Source organism: Trichomonas vaginalis, chromosome VI, assembly GCF_026262505.1.
Source record: "Trichomonas vaginalis G3 chromosome VI, whole genome shotgun sequence".
Classification (NCBI taxonomy): Eukaryota; Parabasalia; order Trichomonadida; family Trichomonadidae; genus Trichomonas; species Trichomonas vaginalis.
Window position 1 is genome coordinate 14,472,413 of NC_067208.1, and position 16,815 is coordinate 14,489,227.

Genomic DNA, 16,815 nt, shown 5'->3' on the forward strand with positions numbered 1-16,815 from the left:
TTCTCAAAGAATACAGATAGTTCAAGTGCAACATTTACAGCAGCTTATACGCCTATTAATGTTAAAAGTATTTGGGCACTATTTAGAAAGAAAGACAACTATTATGTTAATTTTGAGAACCCTAAGTTTAAATATCTTCAGCTTTCCATGGGAGCTTATGGAAATATGCCTGCAGAACCTGAAAAATCATATGGACCTGTATTTTATGAAATGGTTGCGAACGCCTGCAATACAAACAATGATATGATAGGATTTAATGAAGATGTTATGAGGTCATTGGTGGATGATGGTAGTGTGGAACATAAATGGGATAGCTATGACAACACACATTTCTTATGTGGTTTTCCAACAGAAGTGGACTTTTGCTTCCAGCAAGGTCAAACATCTACTGCTCCAATAACATACAAATTGTCTGTTAAAGGACCTATTGAACTAGCAACTGAAAACGTACCAAAGCCACTTATTGGATTTATGAGGGATTGTTGCTTTGCCATTCAGGTGCGTGCTAATGGCATCCCCATAATAAGATTAGATGACTATAACTTAGCTACGGACGACAGTGAGGAATAAAGGGATGAACGTTTATTTTTAAAGCTTATAAATGAGTTCTTCATCAAGCTCTCGTGAACCTTCACCATCTATGAAACAAACTTTACCAAACGATTATGGAGCACCTATTGAATATTTCTTACGAGCTGCACAATGGCAAAGAGCAGTCTCACCAAGGTTAGGTGTTCCACCAGCTCCTGTCAAAAATAGCATTTGGTCAAGTCCTTATATAAAATATGGTCTCCCACTAGGTTTGCTAGCTACAGCAGTAGCAGTTATGATGTTGAAAAGAAACAAAGCAAATGTTGTAAATAATACTGAAGTAGCTGAAGTTAAACAAACTCCAACACCTTCACAAGCAAAACCTTCAATGACTCCTGAACCTATGGAAGTACAAACTCCTGTTCAAAAGTCAACTCCTAAACCGACTCCAACATTTAAACCAGAACCTACTCCTCAAATAAATCGTAAAACTCCTGCGTTTCCTTACTGAAAAAATAACGTTATTTTTATTTAATATTAAAATTTTTATTTGATTGAAATGACAAATAAAGTCACTGAAGCAATGAAACAAAAGTTTTTGGTAGAATACATTAAATCAGGAACTATTCCAGAAGGTTTTTACATTCATACTATGAAGGATGATAGAGTTCAGTTTAGAAAGATAAAGCAACCATTAGATAGAGAAGGTATATTAAGGAAGATTAAACTTCATGAGGACAACATTGCTGAACTTAAGAAGAAGTTAGAAGAGTTGGAGAAAGGAAGAGAGTTATAAAGCAATGAATTCAACAGGGTGAAAAAACAGGTGAAAAAAGAGGTGAGATCTCACCACTTCACCTAAATTTATTTTTGTGCTATGTTTTCATACGTGTGGGAGTGGTGATATCATTAATTTTTAAGTTTATTTTTTTATAAATGACAGAACAAAAATATAACATTTCTACTCAGCAGGAATGAGACCCTTACTGACTATGTATTCGTTTAATGCTTGATGAAAACAATGGTACATATTATCGTATGGGTATACACAACGTCTGTTTCCATCGTCGTCGTATATGTAGAGCTCAAATCCAGTCCAACCTTCTTTTGTACAATATGTAGCTTTATTTAAGTATGCATTTATGTAGATAAGGCAATTTTCTTCATCGCTCCAGAAATAATTTTTGTTCTTTGTTGAAATAGTTTTCGTTCCTCTGCGACCATAAGGAATGTATGCAATAAATTTAGCATCATAAGGTATTATAATATATTCAGGGTTTCTTTCATCGTCAATGGGTCTGTCTTTGTTAAAATGCATGTTTCTCAGTTTTACTTGAGTTTTGAATAGTTCACGGAAACGTTCTGGGAAAGAGTCATAGTAAATGTAGTCAGACATGTCTTTGTAATGAAATAAAAAATTAAAAAAAAATAAAAATAAGGTTATTTTTTATTTAGTGAGGACGGTAGTGAATTCGTTAGTGAAGTCGTTAGTGAAGTCGTTAGTGAAGTCATTTATGTGTCAAAACCGCTAAGTGGTGTACGGAGGCGCGCAGTGCCTCAGTACACGACTTAGTCTTACTAACTATGTTTTCGTTAAGCCACTTTGTGCCGTCAGTCAGTCAGTCAGTCAATGAAATTTACACCAAAAATAATGTTTAGGGTAGATGGTTAGATCTAACCCGATAACTACCCTCATTTCTATCCTCACGAATTTTCATGAATTTCCTTAAGATAGAAAAAATAAAGTTAGTTTTATTTTTATTTATTTTTTTATTTTGTATAAAAGATATGATTTCAACAATCGGCACAACAACAATTCAAACAACAGCACCAAACTCGTTAGTCATGAATCCAACATCTATGTTAGTAGAGATGAAAAACTTCATTCCTTCTTCATTTACTTTCGAAACAGAAATACAAAGAATAAAGCAAGAACTTTTAACAAGTAATTTAGACTGTACCGCACAGGATGAAGAAATTGAAGAATATCTTTATGACATGCAGGACATTATTGACCATTTACCCAAATTGCCTGAAATCCAACAACAAAAACTCACTATTCCTGAATTCGATGAAATAGAAGTGAAACCAACTGACTCAGTAGAAATAAAGAAGTTCATACGTAAAGTAAATTATGAGTTTCTAGGATATCAATGCAACCATAAAGTTATGGACAAAGATTGCGACATGGTATATAAGAACATCTCTGACATATATAAATCGAGGGAGTTTAAGACATACGACAACTTTGTTTCATTAGTTGCAAAATGTGTATGGCAGATAAGAGATAAAGATAGAAGAGGTAAAGTATGGAATGAACAGATAAAACCAGCAGCTTTTGAGTTAAAGAAAACCATTGACGCCTTGGTTGTTCTAGCTGGTTTTATTTCAATGTATAACGCAAAAATGAATCCGCAATGTTCTAAATGTAAAGCAGCAATGAGGAAATATAACTACTCCGTCAAAGAGATAGAACGTATGAGAAACGACTATGCAGACTTAAAGAAAGAAGCAGAAAAACCAGCAGAAAATAAAATGGACCTGTTAGCATTTCTGAATAAAAACTATCCAACTGCTGACGATTTCCTTCTATCTGACGTCAAGAAGAAGTATAAAGAAACCTTCGGCATTGTTAAAATTTTTGATCTCCTCAGCGAAGAAATAGAAGCTACAAAACTGTTTAGAATCTCACGAATTCATAACGTTTACCATGTAAAACGGTTATAAATAATGAGGGTAGAAATGAGGTTAGATATCGGGTTAGATCTAACCATCTACCCTAAAATATATTTTTATTGAATTCAGCACAAAATTCTGAGTAAAATAATTTTTAGGGCATGTGTCAAACCGTTGAGTTTTCACAAAATTTAAAAAATAACGTTTACCATGTAAAACGTTTATAAAATAACTGGGGTAGAAAAGAGGTTAGATATCGGGTTAGATCTAACCATCTACCCTAAAATATATTTTTGCTGAATTCAGCACAAAAATAATGAATTTCATTAGTTAGAAAAATAAAACTAACTTTATTTTTATTTATTTTTTTATCCGGAATATAAAGACAGATATGTCAACAACAGAGAATACAACAACAGTTATAGTCCATGAAGCCATAAATGAAGAATACGAATACATACAATATAACAAACAGTTACGTCTCATTCGTTCAGTCAAAGACGACATGTACCAGATGCAAAGTATAATGAACGCTCTTCGTTCTACAAAGCAAGCATATCATTGGTTTGAAAACCAACAGACAAAAGAACTTTTAGAAGAATTTCCTCATATGATTGCTTCCCTCGGAAAACCGAGAGAAGAGATTCTGTACGAAAATCGCAAGAATTTGGCACCTGGTTTGAAAGGTTATTATATTCATAGACTTTTAGTAAATGCTGTAGCAATGTGGGCTTCACCTCGTTATGCTTGTTATATTTTCATGATGTTAGATGAACTATATAAAGCAGAACGTGGAGAGATGGAAAACAAGCTTGAAGCAAAAGACAAAAGCATTCAGAAAAGAATACCACGTTCGGTACCAAAAGGTAAGGAAAAGAGTTATAAGTATATGATTTACACCGAAGAGTTGGAGAAAGAAGAAGACAGAGATATGGTTATGTTGCATTTAGTCAGAAGAAACAACAAAAGCTTTTACGACCTTGCTAAGATTTACAAATCTGACAGAAATTGGTTCTATCGCGAAAACTTACCGATTTCAATGACCCCAAATGAAGATGTGAAACAAATAGTTCAAGATACGTTACCTCAAACACACTATGATATTAAAGGTTGTACAATACTTACATTCAAAGAAGACTTAACATTACTGAAAGAAAAGATAACAGAGTATTTTGACAACTTCAAACAAGTAGGGTAGATGAACACTTAGATTTTTCAAGCTTGACGTTTTACAATTTGAACTTTGTTTGCGTAGATATGAATTCTGAAAGAAGTATGAGGGTCTTGTATGACTTTGTACTTCTCCCATAGTTCATGTCTGTCAAACTTACCTGCCATGGACTCTTTCATAAGTTCCATGAAATCGTCTTCGGACAATCCGGGAAAAAGTATTATGTCAGTAAGTATTCTTTTAACATCCTTACTTAAACTCTTTGCTGTCTGTACACATATTACGACTGAGATGTTAAAGTGTCTGAGCTTCTTAAGAATTCGACACATATCTTGTTCTCTGTTCTTTAACAAAGGATGAGAGGCGAAATCGTCTAAGATAAGAAGACACCTATGAGGGTAAGTCTTCCAATCGTAAGATTGCAATTTCTTCGAAATGTATTCTATCTCTTTCTGTTTGTTTCTGAAGTGTTTCTTCTCTAATATTCTCTGCATTTCCTCATTTGGGTCTTTAAACTTAGAATTTATATACTCATTTATAGCATTATACTTCAAAACTCTTCTTTGGTACTTCTTTATCCAATCTAACAACTCAGTATCCTTTATACATACTAACTTAGACTTCTTTATAATATCTTTGAACGAATTGACGGTTTGGTCAAATTGACCAGAAGTCGAACAAATAACAACTAACTCATAGAATGGGTTCTTCTCATCTAGTTCTTGTTGTTGTGCAGCCATTTTAAGATAAGTGAAAGTCTTACCCGACCCAGGTGGTGCAATTAGACCTGTTATACCATTCTGAGCAAATAAGAACTTGTCATGTATAGGCTTTATCTGAGCATTTTCTAACTTCCTCTTGTTCTTGTTTAAAACATTCTCAAATTTCTTGTCAATGTCAGCAAACTTTTTTCTAACATATTTTTAGAAAAATTAAAATTTTTATCTTTTAGAAAATGTCTAGCGATTTCGCTATCTATATTCGAGACAAGCTTTTCGACAGCAAAACATCTGTCGACCATAAAATCTTACATAGTGTAAACAAGAAAGGTGAATTTGTTCTAAAGTTCTGTTTCTGGGAATATGACAAGAACCATAAAACATTACAAAGAGCAGTCTTAAAATTTGTCAATGACAGACTTGTTGACAGAGATGACGCCGATTGGAAAGATGAAGTCCAACAAAAGTTCTTAGAATGCAAAGAAGACACATGCGCTGTTCTTGAAGATGAAATAGAAAACAGAATAGATGAGCTATTAAAGGACAAAGAACTTTTACATAGATATGGTTCTGAGAAATTTGACATATCTCCACCAGAGAAGAAGAAGAAAGAAAAGAAAGAGAAAAAAGTAGAAGAGAAGAAAGAACCTGAACCAGTTCCAGAGAAAAAGAAATTTGACATGTAAAAATAAAATTTTATTTTTAGAACATTTCTGGGTCAATGTCAATGTTCTCTTCCTCTTTAGGAGTAAACACTGGCTTAGACTCTAATAGCTATTTACCTTGAACTTCTACAACTTTAGACTCATAATATTCATAGTCGTCTGTCTTCTTTGGTTCATAAGGTATAACAAGTTTGTATGCTTTGCCTTCTTTAAGGTTTGAGAACCTTCTGTCAAAACTTTCTTTGACTGTTAACAAACCTTCTATGTCTAAGTCTTCAAATTTCGCACCATTTTTAGTCACAATAGCAAACTTAACTGGTTCGATGTTCCAAACTTTGCTGAATGAAGACTTTTCAAAATGGTAGAAGTAAACATTCAAATATGTGAATGGGTCTAGTTCTTCTTTAAGTCCTGACATGTACTTATTTACTGAGATGAATTTTGCCATCTTTTTCTATCGGATAAAAAATATTTTTTTAAAATTTACTCAGAAAAAATTTTCTTTGTATATACACCATTCTGAACATCTAAAAGACTTTTGACATTTGCCAAGAATGTACGTTTAGAAGCTGCCATATAACCATATTCTTGACAATATTGTTTATATTCATCATATAAAGACCTTTCATCTAATGACACAAAGTCAGTTTCATCTACGAACAGTTCATATACACTCTTGTTTGCTTCTAACAATGTTTGTCTCTCTTCGGTATGTGGAATTTGTCTTGGATTGAACTTAGAAATATCTAATGTCATGAAATATGAGAACAAGTGGTTGTAAAAGTCAGATGTCAAAGTTTCTGCTAAGTCGTCAAAATATTCTGTATCTTGCATATGAGAATCTGACGTTCTGACAACTACATATCTTCTGTCAGAACTTTCTAACTTCATCGGAACAGCATTGTTTGAAACCATAATGAAGTTTGCAACATTTTCACAAACTCTTTGGTCTTTATACTTTCTTTCAACAACTCCAACTTTGTCTGTTATAAGACTCTTCAAAGCATCTGAGTTCAAAACTTTTGTTGTATCTATACTTTGAAGTTCATTGCAAACTATAAGTTTCATATTCTCTATTGCGGAGTTAAACTTGCCACAGATGTTTTCTAAGTTTGTCATATTAGGGTTCGAATAACCTTCTAACAGTTTGCATAAGATATCTGTAAAGAATGTGTTCTTACCTGTTCCTTGTTTTCCAATTATAATGAGAGCAGTTTCATTTTTAGCACTTGGATGTTGTAAGATGTTTGCAAACCAACATAAGATATACTCATAAACCTTTTCGTTTCCATTGCATATAATTTCTTTGACATGGTCTAACCAAGCTTCTATAATACTGTGTTTCCATTCTACTTGTTCGTATTTATATCCAGTGAAGATAGAATAGAAGTTTGGAGAAGGTGTATAAAACTTTATACCACGAACTGAAAAATCTTCAAGTTTTGACAATAAGATATCCCAAGCATCTAACATCTTCATTCCAACTTGTACAACTTTTATTTTCTTAAGTTTCTGTCTACATTCTTGTTCAGACACTATTGTTGCTCTTGGTTTGTTAAAGACAACATCCATTCTTTCATGACATAACATTCTGGGGCAGAGTCAACATAAATGACTAAACGTTTCAAATTCTCGACTGCTTTGTTATAGTCTCTAATGGACACATATTTCTGAATGCTTGGAAGTCATAAAAATCTGAAACATCTATTCTGTACATTTTTATAAAAATAAAAAAAATATATTTTTTTATTCTTGACTTTGTTGTTCCATTTGTTGCATTTGTTGTCTTGAGCTATTTGTTGTTGAAGTTGTTCTTGTAATACAATACTTTCACCAGTTGCATCTTCCAATTCGAAACTGTCTGCCGTCATTGACAAATACATAGGACATAAAAGTTTTACAGGAACAAAGTTTGCGTCAACTAATGTCAACGTTATACTTGCCAAAGTGTTTGAGTTCACTAAGGTTGAAAATTCTGCATTCGAATGAACAATAGGCAAACCAGCAGAGAAAGTATTGTTTATACGCATAAGTATCTTTTGGTCATAATAGTTTCTGTCGACATTCGAATAACACTTTGAACCTAAGTTTGAAACAATATATAAGATGTGCTTAATGTCAATGGAATAGACATTCCTTGTATGACACCTTTTCCTGTTATAGGAAACTGTTGGTAGTAAAAACCAGAAATAAGTTTTGTATTATAGCTCATATCGTTTATAGTAAACTCAGTCGGACATCCAAACATAATGAAACCTGCTCTAGTTGCAGCACATTTCACCCGTACTTAAAGTATTAAATAAGTCAACAAAACCTGTTGGTGGTATATCTGAGTAAGTATCTTCAAAGGAGTATTTTTTACCATTCACACAACAATAAAGTGTCAAAAGAGCAAAACAGGCTTTAGTCGTCATTGTGTTTAAGGTTAGTTTACAATATCGTCCTTGAGGACTTTGTAAGTTTGTTGTTATAGAATTATATGACTCAGGGTTTTAGTCGTAATAGTATAAACCATTATGTCTTCTGCCATTTACTTAGCAAATAAATTTTAATGAAATGTTGTGGTCGTCAAATATTTTTATAACGTCTGGGAAACTATATTTTAAGTTCAACGTTTCACCTCCTTTCATAACGTATATCTTGTCAATGACATTATATGAAACACCACAGCAACCAATGTCGGGTTCTATTTCTTTGATGTTTATATCGTCTGCCTCTGTCAAAAGTTTCAATAGTTCTTTCAAAACTTCATGAGGTGCAATGACATATGAGTTCACTTTTTACAGGGTTGTGTTCGACCAAGTTTAACATTATACTTAAAGCTTGACAAATCTTCTCCTGAGTTTGAAGTTTGTCTTTCAGTTGTTGGTAGTCGTTTCGAATATCTGCAACAGAACTTAAGTCTCTGTTAACTTCAGGATATGTTGGTTCTTTTACAGGAACAATTGTTATACCATCTTCGTCTTCGTATGGTTTCCCCACTTCAACATCTCTGTCTTTGACATTGACAACAACACTTTGACTGTTTTGTTTGAGTTGGTGAATTTAACTTCACATCTGCCACCGCCATTAAACCTTTTGAAACACTTACGCTTCTATTTTTCGGAAATGACATTTTACTTAGAATAAAAAGATGGACGTATTCGGATATCTTATTGAATTGAAGCAGAACAAAGTTTATACTCACAAACAATACAAATACATTGACAGAATAGTTCTTTACACAAACAATGGAAAATGTTATAGAATAGCAGTCTTTGCTGAACCTAAATATTTCATAAAGCAAAGAAAGTTGGTATAACTGAAATGGTGAAAGTTCTTGAAGCAGACAAAAAATATAACTTCAAAACTTACAGATATTACTAAAGGAAAGTTTATAATACAATATTATGTCAAAACTGGCGTACTGTCAATATTTGACGGAGAGAAGTCAGTTCAAGAACAACTTACTGACCTGCTCTGCCAAAATCTGCTCGATGGAAGCTGTCGTTATGCCAATCTGAGGAGCCCCAGCAGGTTCATCGAACGAATCTTCAAAAGAGCATCTTCCGTGAAAAGTGCTATTGGTTTTGTAAACTTCTTTGCTCTCAATTCATCTGGACCGTCTCTGTCACCAGTATATTGTATTTGAACTGTACCAACAGTTGAAATACCACCCATAAAGTCTTCTGAGTCAGCAAATGGAATGCCAAGCCAAAAGTTTGAACGGTCTCCATTTGTATATTGAGTTTTTTGACCTCCTGTATGAGTCCATACTTTCACATATGGCATAATAGAACTTTGCATTTCAGGGTTAATGGTTGTTGTGAAGTTGTTGTTAAAGTTCATAGCATCTAATGTCAAGTTGTATGACCTCATATCCTCAACAGTAGAATATTCTTCTCTTGGGTAATATTTACCATCTATGTTTATATGATATTTAATACCAGGGTTGTAGAAACAAGAATAGTCATTTATAGTTCGTCTGAACAGTACAAACATAGTATCTGCATGTTTCATTGCAGTTGTTAAAGCAATATCTGTTCTTGCACCTGCGGCTCCTGGATTTTGGTTTCCAACTTCACCTGCAAAGTCTTTGACAGATATTTGGTGTATAGGGAGCATAAGTGGAACTGCAATATATTTGGCAGCTAAAGCATTTGAAATATCTGGGTCCAACATATAAACGGCAAGTCTGCTTTCTATTCTCTTGCATTCAAATTTTTCGCATGTGAACTTAACTGGGTCCCAAGCAGTTCCAGCAGCATTGAAATAATAGTTTACTTCATTGTTGAAGTTTGAGAAACCAAAGTCTAAGTCAACTTTGTCTTTGCAAAATTCGGCGAATGACGTTTGATTTGTTCCCTTTACGTCTGTAATAGTGAATGGGTCTTGTGTTGGTGCAATGACTAAGTTATTTTTGCTTGGAGTAAGTTCAATAGAAATTTTTCCTGCCCAGTTTGGTAAGTATCTTAAAAACCTGAAGATGAGGAAAGATGACAAAGGAACTCTAAGTTTCAGTTTTACTTTGGTTACTGCTGCTGCAGTTTGTCCAGAAAGGTTAACATAAACTCCTGGAACGTTAGGGTCAAGTCTTCTTATTTTCTCAATAGTTGCATACTGGTCTGTTTGTTCTCTAGCTTCTGGTTGTACTGAGTTTCTCAAAGCGAACCATTCATAGTTTGCCCATGTTACTGTTTGAACTAAGTCAGAGTTAGAATATATCTTATATCCCATGAAAACTTCTGGAGCATATTGGTATCCGACATAGAAAATTCCATTGCAACCTTTCTTGTCAGACAACTTGGCAGAAGGTTTTATTTCAATGTCTTGTTCCACGTATAAGAATGAGTTGTCAATAGAAATAATGTGAAACCTGTCGCAAGCAATATCTACTGTTGTTGAAGAACCTTCTCCAAACTCACCTACGTTTCCATAAGAAACAGCAGTTGTATATTCGTAAGTTCCAGGAACTATTTCTGACCTTCTAATGGCATTGTCGCATTCGTTATACCATTCGGAAACATTTCCGTTCATGGCATCCAAAACTGTTGGCGTTATATTCTGAGCGGCGTACATTTCATATGGGTAAAAATATAGAATAGTTGGATTTATATGTCATAATAGAACCCACTCGGACCAAGCTTTACTTTCTTCCTGACTGAGTTTTTAACTGAATCTTTAACTCTTCTTTTTCCTTCATTGCCACTACTTTCACTAGATGAAGTTACTTCTTCACTACTTTCACTTTGTTCTACTCTTCTCTTCTTCTTTGGTGTCGCTTTTGGTAACTTGCCCTCTGCTTCAAGTTGTAGCATCTTTGCCTCATGTTCACCTAGTATGTTGTAAATTTCCCATGTCCTTTTTGCCTTTGGGCTCTGGTCGCCCATCTCAGGTAACCTATATCCTAGAAAGATTTTGTCATAGTTTGTATTTGAGTCTTCGCTTATTGTTTGCATGACTCTTTCCTGAGTTTCCGGTTCAAGCTCTTCAAACAGAGCTTGTCCATATGGAATAAGCTCGTTTCCAAATATATGTTTTTGTAGCCATTCTGGTTTTCTTTCCATGTAACCAATAATATCTTTTGTGAATGGGAAAGCTTTTACCCAACGTTTCAGTCTTGCGTCATTTATTTCTGTAGTTGGTTTTATTTTGTCATGGAACATGTTTTTCAATACTAACATTTCATTTGGTACTGTCCATTTGAGTTTTCTTAAATATTCATCCCTTCTCATTTCATTGTCTGCAAAGTAAGTTTTTATGACATTTTGCAAACTTTCGTTTGCAAGGTCATGTACAATAGGTTCTCTTCCTTCTCTCTCCCTAACTTTCTTTCTAAACTCTTCACCAAATATACCATCTCTATGGTTCTGTGTAGTTCTTTGAGATAAATGTTCTAGAACGTCAGGTGTTATATTTCCCTCAGCCATGTTCATTTCATACTGGTCCAAAATATCTGCATGTTTCATATCTTTCAATGGCATTAAAGCCGCGCTGAAAATACCCGTTATATCTGGTTCACCATTCACTTCCATTGCGTCTACAACTTCTTGGAATTGAGGTTGTAAGTTTATGAACCACCTATCCGGATTAGCTTTATGACCCCATCTCATTGTAGTTCCATAGTCTGCAGAAACAAAAGTAGGTTTGTTTCCATATTGGTTAGGTTCTGAATGAACTTTAAACAATGTTTCATTTCTATATGTTTTGTTGAAATTTAACCTTTTATTTTCACCGAGTTCAGCCAAAGATTGAACGTTATCTGGTTGTAAGTAAAAAGGATTATTGTATTTGCGTACATTTTCTTTCAGTACTTCCATTCTATGCTGAATATTTTCATCTGATGTTGGAGTCTTTTGTATGTCGGTGAACATTTTTCGATATCCTTCTACTATGTCAGCCGAATTTTTCTTAGACTCTTGGAAAGATTCCATATTCTCCTCATACTTTTGTTGAGGGTCAAGATTTTTCGGCTGTTCCAAATCTTCATCTAGTTCTGTGAAGTTGGTTTCCAAAGGAGGGACTTGTTCGTTTCCTTCAGGCTCTTCTAGCTGTTGTTGCTGAACTATTTCTTCCATGTCTGGTTGTATCTGAACTTCTTCCTGTTGAGTTTCTTGTACTTCATCTGCTGGCATTTCATATATTCCGAGACCGTTTTTAACAAGTTCCCTATCTAAGTCATCCGGACTCATAAACCTTTCTTCTTTCGTTCCGTCTCTATTTTTTACGCGTTTCATGAAGAGAGTTGAATTATCATTTAGCTCTGACATCAAATATCTCGGAGTAAATTCATTCATGTCATTTGGATGATATGCTATTAAATCATATCCCTTTGCGAGCTTGTATTTTCCAGGTTTGAGATTATATCCGATTTGATGCTGAACCATAAAGCTAAATAGGTTCGGGTCAGTATTTCCTTCCTTGAACTTTCTAATAGCTTCTTTATATCTGTCACTAAAGTCAAGAGTATCTGGGTAACCATAATCTTCCTTAAGCATTTTTAAGAATTCTTGGTTTCCTTTTTCTCTACTTCTTTTATGTCCTTGCTCTGTTTGTGGTTGTTGTTGTGCAGGGTTTTGAACTGTTGGTTTTGGTTGTTGTTGTTGTGCTGGATTTTGAACTGTTGGTTGTTGTGTTGGTTGTTGTTGTGGTGCTGGATTTTGAACTGTTGGTTGTTGTGTTGGTTGTTGTGTTGGTTTTGGTGCATGCCTGTGTCTGTGTCCATGTGACGATGTAAATGTTTTAGGTAGTCCTGGTGCAGGTGCTTCTCTTGGAGGGTTTGGTGGTATATAAGTTCCACCAGCTGGCACATATGTTCCATCTGCAGCATAATGTCCTACCTGACTTTTCGTTTTTAAGAAAGCATTTACTAGGTCTGTTTTGGTCTGTTGTAACTCTTTTTCTTGACTTTCCACAACAGCTGCTCTAACGGCGTCATAGGCACTTTGAACTGCCTGTCTCGTTGCTGTATCTGTTATTTTCGTCATATTTTGTGCTACTTCTCTTAACTCTTTGTCGAAACCTTCAGACTTCAGTTTCTTTCCAGATGAGAAGTCGTTCACTAGTTTCACCTTACTATGAAGAGCTTCGAAGGCATTCTTAAAGTCAGCATTCATTAAAGCTTCATTTGAACTGTCTTCATCCGCTTGGATTTTTGTCCTTATTGACCCTATAAGTTGGGCTGCTTTAGCGTTGGCTTGGGCATCTAACCAGTCATTATTAGCTTTTATAATATCTGCGCTTTTCATTGCCTTTTGCATGGCTGCGTCGTTATTTTTACTTTCTTGTGCTAAGTTTTCATACTGTACGGTTTGGTTTTGCAACTGTAAAAGTTTTTCTGCCTTTACATTTGCTTCAACTTCTTTTTTATACTCATCGCTATCCATATATGTCTTCATGGCTTTTTGTTTTATCTCTTCATCTTTCAGTACTTTATATTGAGTAGTATGGTTTTTCAAATTTATAACATCTTGTTCCATTTTTGCTACTTCTGCTGCTTTTTCTGACACTTTTTTCGCATATTCCTCTGTACTTAGTTCTTTCAGTTGTTCTTCTTTCTTATTTTTCTCTACGTTTAACTCATTTAGTTTCTTTGTCTGTCTGTCATATTCTAGTTTCTTTTCGTTTTCACTTATTTGTTTCTGTATGTCTATGTTTGACTTTTTGACATCTGTTATTTGATTTTTGAGTGAACTCAAATTCATTTGACTTTGAGGGTTATAAGCTGTTCCGTCTGCAGCTTCACCATAGCCTGCCATTTTCGCTAAAAGTGCCGCTCTTAAACCTCCACTCTGTGCCCCAATAACTCGGTTTAAAAGCATAGGGTTGCTTGACATTTGTTGCAACATAGTGGGGTCATTCATCATTTGTTGTTGCAACTGTTGTTGTGGTGTCAGTTTTACTATTGGATGTTTCAATGCTCCCTTCCTCTTACGTATATTCTTACGTAGCTTACGTGGCATTTTAAGTGAAGTTAAAAAGCGGTTTTTGACAGATGTTTATATGACACTTTTTGTTCAGCACAAAAAACTACTCGGTCAAAGTGTTGTCAGTTTTGTAAAATAACCGTCCTATCTTGTTTTAAAAGGGAGAAAAGGCTTCTCAAAGTATACTTCCTTGGAACGCCTGTAACTTTTCCTGTAGCGACGATAGACTCTTACTTGTCCGGACAAAGTTATACTATTTTGAGTGCTCTACAAAAAAGTCAACGGCGACGACTCTCAAAAACCGTTGTGTAAAAAGTTTTACCGTTGGACAAAAAAGTATATATAGAAAACAAAAAACGTTTATAGTTCATTCAATATTTGAGATAAACCGTTTTTCCAACAGTAACTATTAAATAAAATAAAAAAATAGAGGGGGTCTCCGTTGACAAAAACGGTTTATCTCAAATATTTAAATATCTGTCTTTTTTGGTCAGTTCATTTTTATCTAATGGAAGCCAACGCTGTTAACCACAATTCAAACATTAACAATTCTCAACCGCTAACCAAAGCCAAAGCCCCACAACCTCCAAGAACCGGCACAGCGGTTAGAATAACCACCAAAAAGTCTAACAGCGAATTAAGAGAAATTCTTCAACAAATTTGCTCTAAATATCTCAAAGACGCCGAAGAAAACACACAACCAGACGCTACATACAATACTCAGTTCTGTGAAGTTCTGAACAAAGCAATTACTAGTTCAATTGAACTTACTAAGACAATTCCAAGTCCAATTGAGCTTAGCGATGTCTTAGTTCAGTATTTTCCAACATTTACTAAGCTTATAATGTTGAGAACTTTATACCAAGTTCGTCAAAATCTTCCTCGTTACATCCAATGGTCATTCGACACGAGAATTGCCGAATTCCAAGTCTTTAGTTACGGATATGACGAAGATGAATATGTTGACGAGTTCGGAGACAACCGTACAAAATGGTTTGAATGTTATACGACAACACAATTTGAATTCGACTTTCTCGAATTCAACGCAGCAACCATTCATATCATTGCTCTTTACCTTTCCGAACAACAACAAGACCTCGCAGATGGAGATGTTGTTACTGTCGTCATGAAAACTCCTGAACAATTCGGAAAAAAGAAGTCTCTAATTGCCAAATTCGTTCCAGGACATCAGCTTTTCCAACGCACAGAAGTCTTCTGTATTCCTGGAACTAAGTTCTTTGTCAGGAGCGAACTCAAAGAAAGATATAATGTGTCATTCAATTACACATTATATAATGTTTTCGACCCAGAAGAAGGCTTCTTCCCAGAAGCAATGGAGGAGGAAGAAGAGGAGGAGGAAATACAAGACTCTATCCAAGAAGAGTCCTCCGAATTCACACCAGAAGACTAACAATTTTCCGAATAAAAACTTCATTTATACTAAACATCTTCGGGGCTAGAGGGCGCAACGCGCCTGGAAGCCCCACTATTTTTTTTATATTCATAAAGATTTTCCAAAAATATCACATCGCAATATCAAAAAAGTGACGTCCTCTGTGGAGTCAAGGGTCGAAATTGCTAGCTAAATGTTTTTTGGCGAAATTGCGTATTGTACGTTTTTTTCGCAAAACGAATCCCTTATATCAAATATTTGATGACTAAATTCAAGAATTATCTCCGAAACAAAAGTCAGAATTGAAATGGAAATTTTCTCAGATAGCTGAAATTCTTCAGTTAAAAGCCTTAAATAATTGAAACAGATCTGTTTTTCTGACGAAAAATTGAGTTTTATATATAATTGAATCAGCCTATGAAGATATTTTTTATCTTGTGTTTTTATCAATTCAAATAGTAAAGTTATATGTAAATTCTTGATTAATGTGTCATCTTTTGTTTCATTATATGTTATAAGTGTTAATTTTAATATAAATAAACTGTGTTCACTAAAAATGAATTTTAAATTTAAATCCTTACATACTTCTAAATCCTTTAATACCATTAGGAGTTGTTTAAATTGTTGAAAATTTAATAAAATTTCAAATGGAAAGTTAGTTGTTAACCTGTAAAATAAATCATATGCAACTTCTTTTTGTAGCACTAAATCAATGTCCGAAAATTTTGAAATAAGAAATTCAAAATCCGCATTAACTGAATTTTGCCCTCCAAAATCGTGTTCAATTGAGCAGCAATTAAAATTTTGATCCTGGTAATTGTTTTCAGCCTGACTATAGTTTTTTATCTCTTTGTAATTGGTAAACATTAAAAAAAAAAGTAAAATTATATAAAAAGTAATTGTTTATTTAGTTAGTTTTTCCTTCTTATTCTTTTGGTTCTTTAATTTCTATATGAGATTCATAAAAATCCAATAGGCTTTTGATATTATATTTTTTGACATCGTCCCTTGAACACTTATAAAAGTGTCCATTGATTTCACCTCCACACATGTATTTCCCATTTTCAATCCACATATGGGTAATTTTAAATTTTTTAACTTTATTTTCTTCAGGAGGGGCCTGAGTTTGGTTCCGTTTCTCAAAATCGTCAATCAATTTAAAAAAAAAAAATAATTTCGTGGAATCAACCCAATTACATTCTTCTTTATTGTTTTCAATCCATTTTATTAAATATTGAGTTGAATCACCATTATT

The 16,815-nt window shown here is 34.2% G+C and overlaps 11 protein-coding genes and 2 pseudogenes across 13 annotated transcripts, besides 2 other annotated features; 5 read left to right on the top strand and 8 right to left on the bottom strand.

Annotated features, from left to right (window-relative positions):
- Positions 1-2,044: part of a mobile genetic element that runs on past the window's edge.
- TVAGG3_0864630 (uncharacterized protein) lies at positions 602-1,042 on the top strand (the record flags this gene model as incomplete). Its single annotated transcript, XM_001306889.1, has 1 exon — positions 602-1,042. One exon carries the CDS (start codon positions 602-604, stop codon positions 1,040-1,042), a length of 441 nt encoding a protein of 146 aa, XP_001306890.1.
- Positions 1,493-1,927, bottom strand: TVAGG3_0864640 (uncharacterized protein; the record flags this gene model as incomplete). The annotated part of the gene is made up of 1 exon (XM_001306891.1): positions 1,493-1,927. One exon carries the CDS (start codon positions 1,925-1,927, stop codon positions 1,493-1,495), a length of 435 nt encoding a protein of 144 aa, XP_001306892.1.
- A 189-nt stretch (positions 2,045-2,233) lies between the features above and the next one.
- Positions 2,234-11,911: a mobile genetic element.
- TVAGG3_0864660 (organellar and viral DNA polymerase type B) lies at positions 2,923-3,258 on the top strand (the record flags this gene model as incomplete). The annotated part of the gene is made up of 1 exon (XM_001306892.2): positions 2,923-3,258. The coding sequence occupies one exon, from the start codon at positions 2,923-2,925 to the stop codon at positions 3,256-3,258; it is 336 nt and encodes a 111-aa protein (XP_001306893.2).
- TVAGG3_0864670 (KilA, N-terminal/APSES-type HTH, DNA-binding family) lies at positions 3,599-4,405 on the top strand (the record flags this gene model as incomplete). Its single annotated transcript, XM_051249817.1, has 1 exon — positions 3,599-4,405. One exon carries the CDS (start codon positions 3,599-3,601, stop codon positions 4,403-4,405), a length of 807 nt encoding a protein of 268 aa, XP_051085292.1.
- On the bottom strand, positions 4,423-5,297 carry TVAGG3_0864680 (annotated as a pseudogene). The gene has a single exon. A coding segment is annotated over exon 1 (875 nt).
- Positions 5,334-5,783, top strand: TVAGG3_0864690 (uncharacterized protein; the record flags this gene model as incomplete). The annotated part of the gene is made up of 1 exon (XM_051249818.1): positions 5,334-5,783. One exon carries the CDS (start codon positions 5,334-5,336, stop codon positions 5,781-5,783), a length of 450 nt encoding a protein of 149 aa, XP_051085293.1.
- TVAGG3_0864700 (protein of unknown function, DUF4108 family) lies at positions 5,872-6,180 on the bottom strand (the record flags this gene model as incomplete). Its single annotated transcript, XM_051249819.1, has 1 exon — positions 5,872-6,180. The coding sequence occupies one exon, from the start codon at positions 6,178-6,180 to the stop codon at positions 5,872-5,874; it is 309 nt and encodes a 102-aa protein (XP_051085294.1).
- On the bottom strand, positions 6,246-7,479 carry TVAGG3_0864710 (annotated as a pseudogene). The gene has a single exon. A coding segment is annotated over exon 1 (1,234 nt).
- On the bottom strand, positions 9,500-10,478 carry TVAGG3_0864720 (protein of unknown function, DUF4106 family; the record flags this gene model as incomplete). Its single annotated transcript, XM_051249820.1, has 1 exon — positions 9,500-10,478. A coding segment is annotated over one exon (979 nt), but the record flags the coding sequence as incomplete, so codon positions are not given.
- Positions 10,564-10,820, bottom strand: TVAGG3_0864730 (uncharacterized protein; the record flags this gene model as incomplete). The annotated part of the gene is made up of 1 exon (XM_051249821.1): positions 10,564-10,820. A coding segment is annotated over one exon (257 nt), but the record flags the coding sequence as incomplete, so codon positions are not given.
- On the bottom strand, positions 10,853-11,476 carry TVAGG3_0864740 (protein of unknown function, DUF4106 family; the record flags this gene model as incomplete). The annotated part of the gene is made up of 1 exon (XM_051249822.1): positions 10,853-11,476. The coding sequence occupies one exon, from the start codon at positions 11,474-11,476 to the stop codon at positions 10,853-10,855; it is 624 nt and encodes a 207-aa protein (XP_051085297.1).
- A 300-nt stretch (positions 11,912-12,211) lies between the features above and the next one.
- TVAGG3_0864750 (protein of unknown function, DUF4106 family) lies at positions 12,212-14,203 on the bottom strand (the record flags this gene model as incomplete). Its single annotated transcript, XM_051249823.1, has 1 exon — positions 12,212-14,203. A coding segment is annotated over one exon (1,992 nt), but the record flags the coding sequence as incomplete, so codon positions are not given.
- Positions 14,204-14,675: 472 nt separating this feature from the next.
- TVAGG3_0864760 (uncharacterized protein) lies at positions 14,676-15,578 on the top strand (the record flags this gene model as incomplete). The annotated part of the gene is made up of 1 exon (XM_001306895.1): positions 14,676-15,578. The coding sequence occupies one exon, from the start codon at positions 14,676-14,678 to the stop codon at positions 15,576-15,578; it is 903 nt and encodes a 300-aa protein (XP_001306896.1).
- Between the last annotated feature and the right edge of the window lie 1,237 nt (positions 15,579-16,815).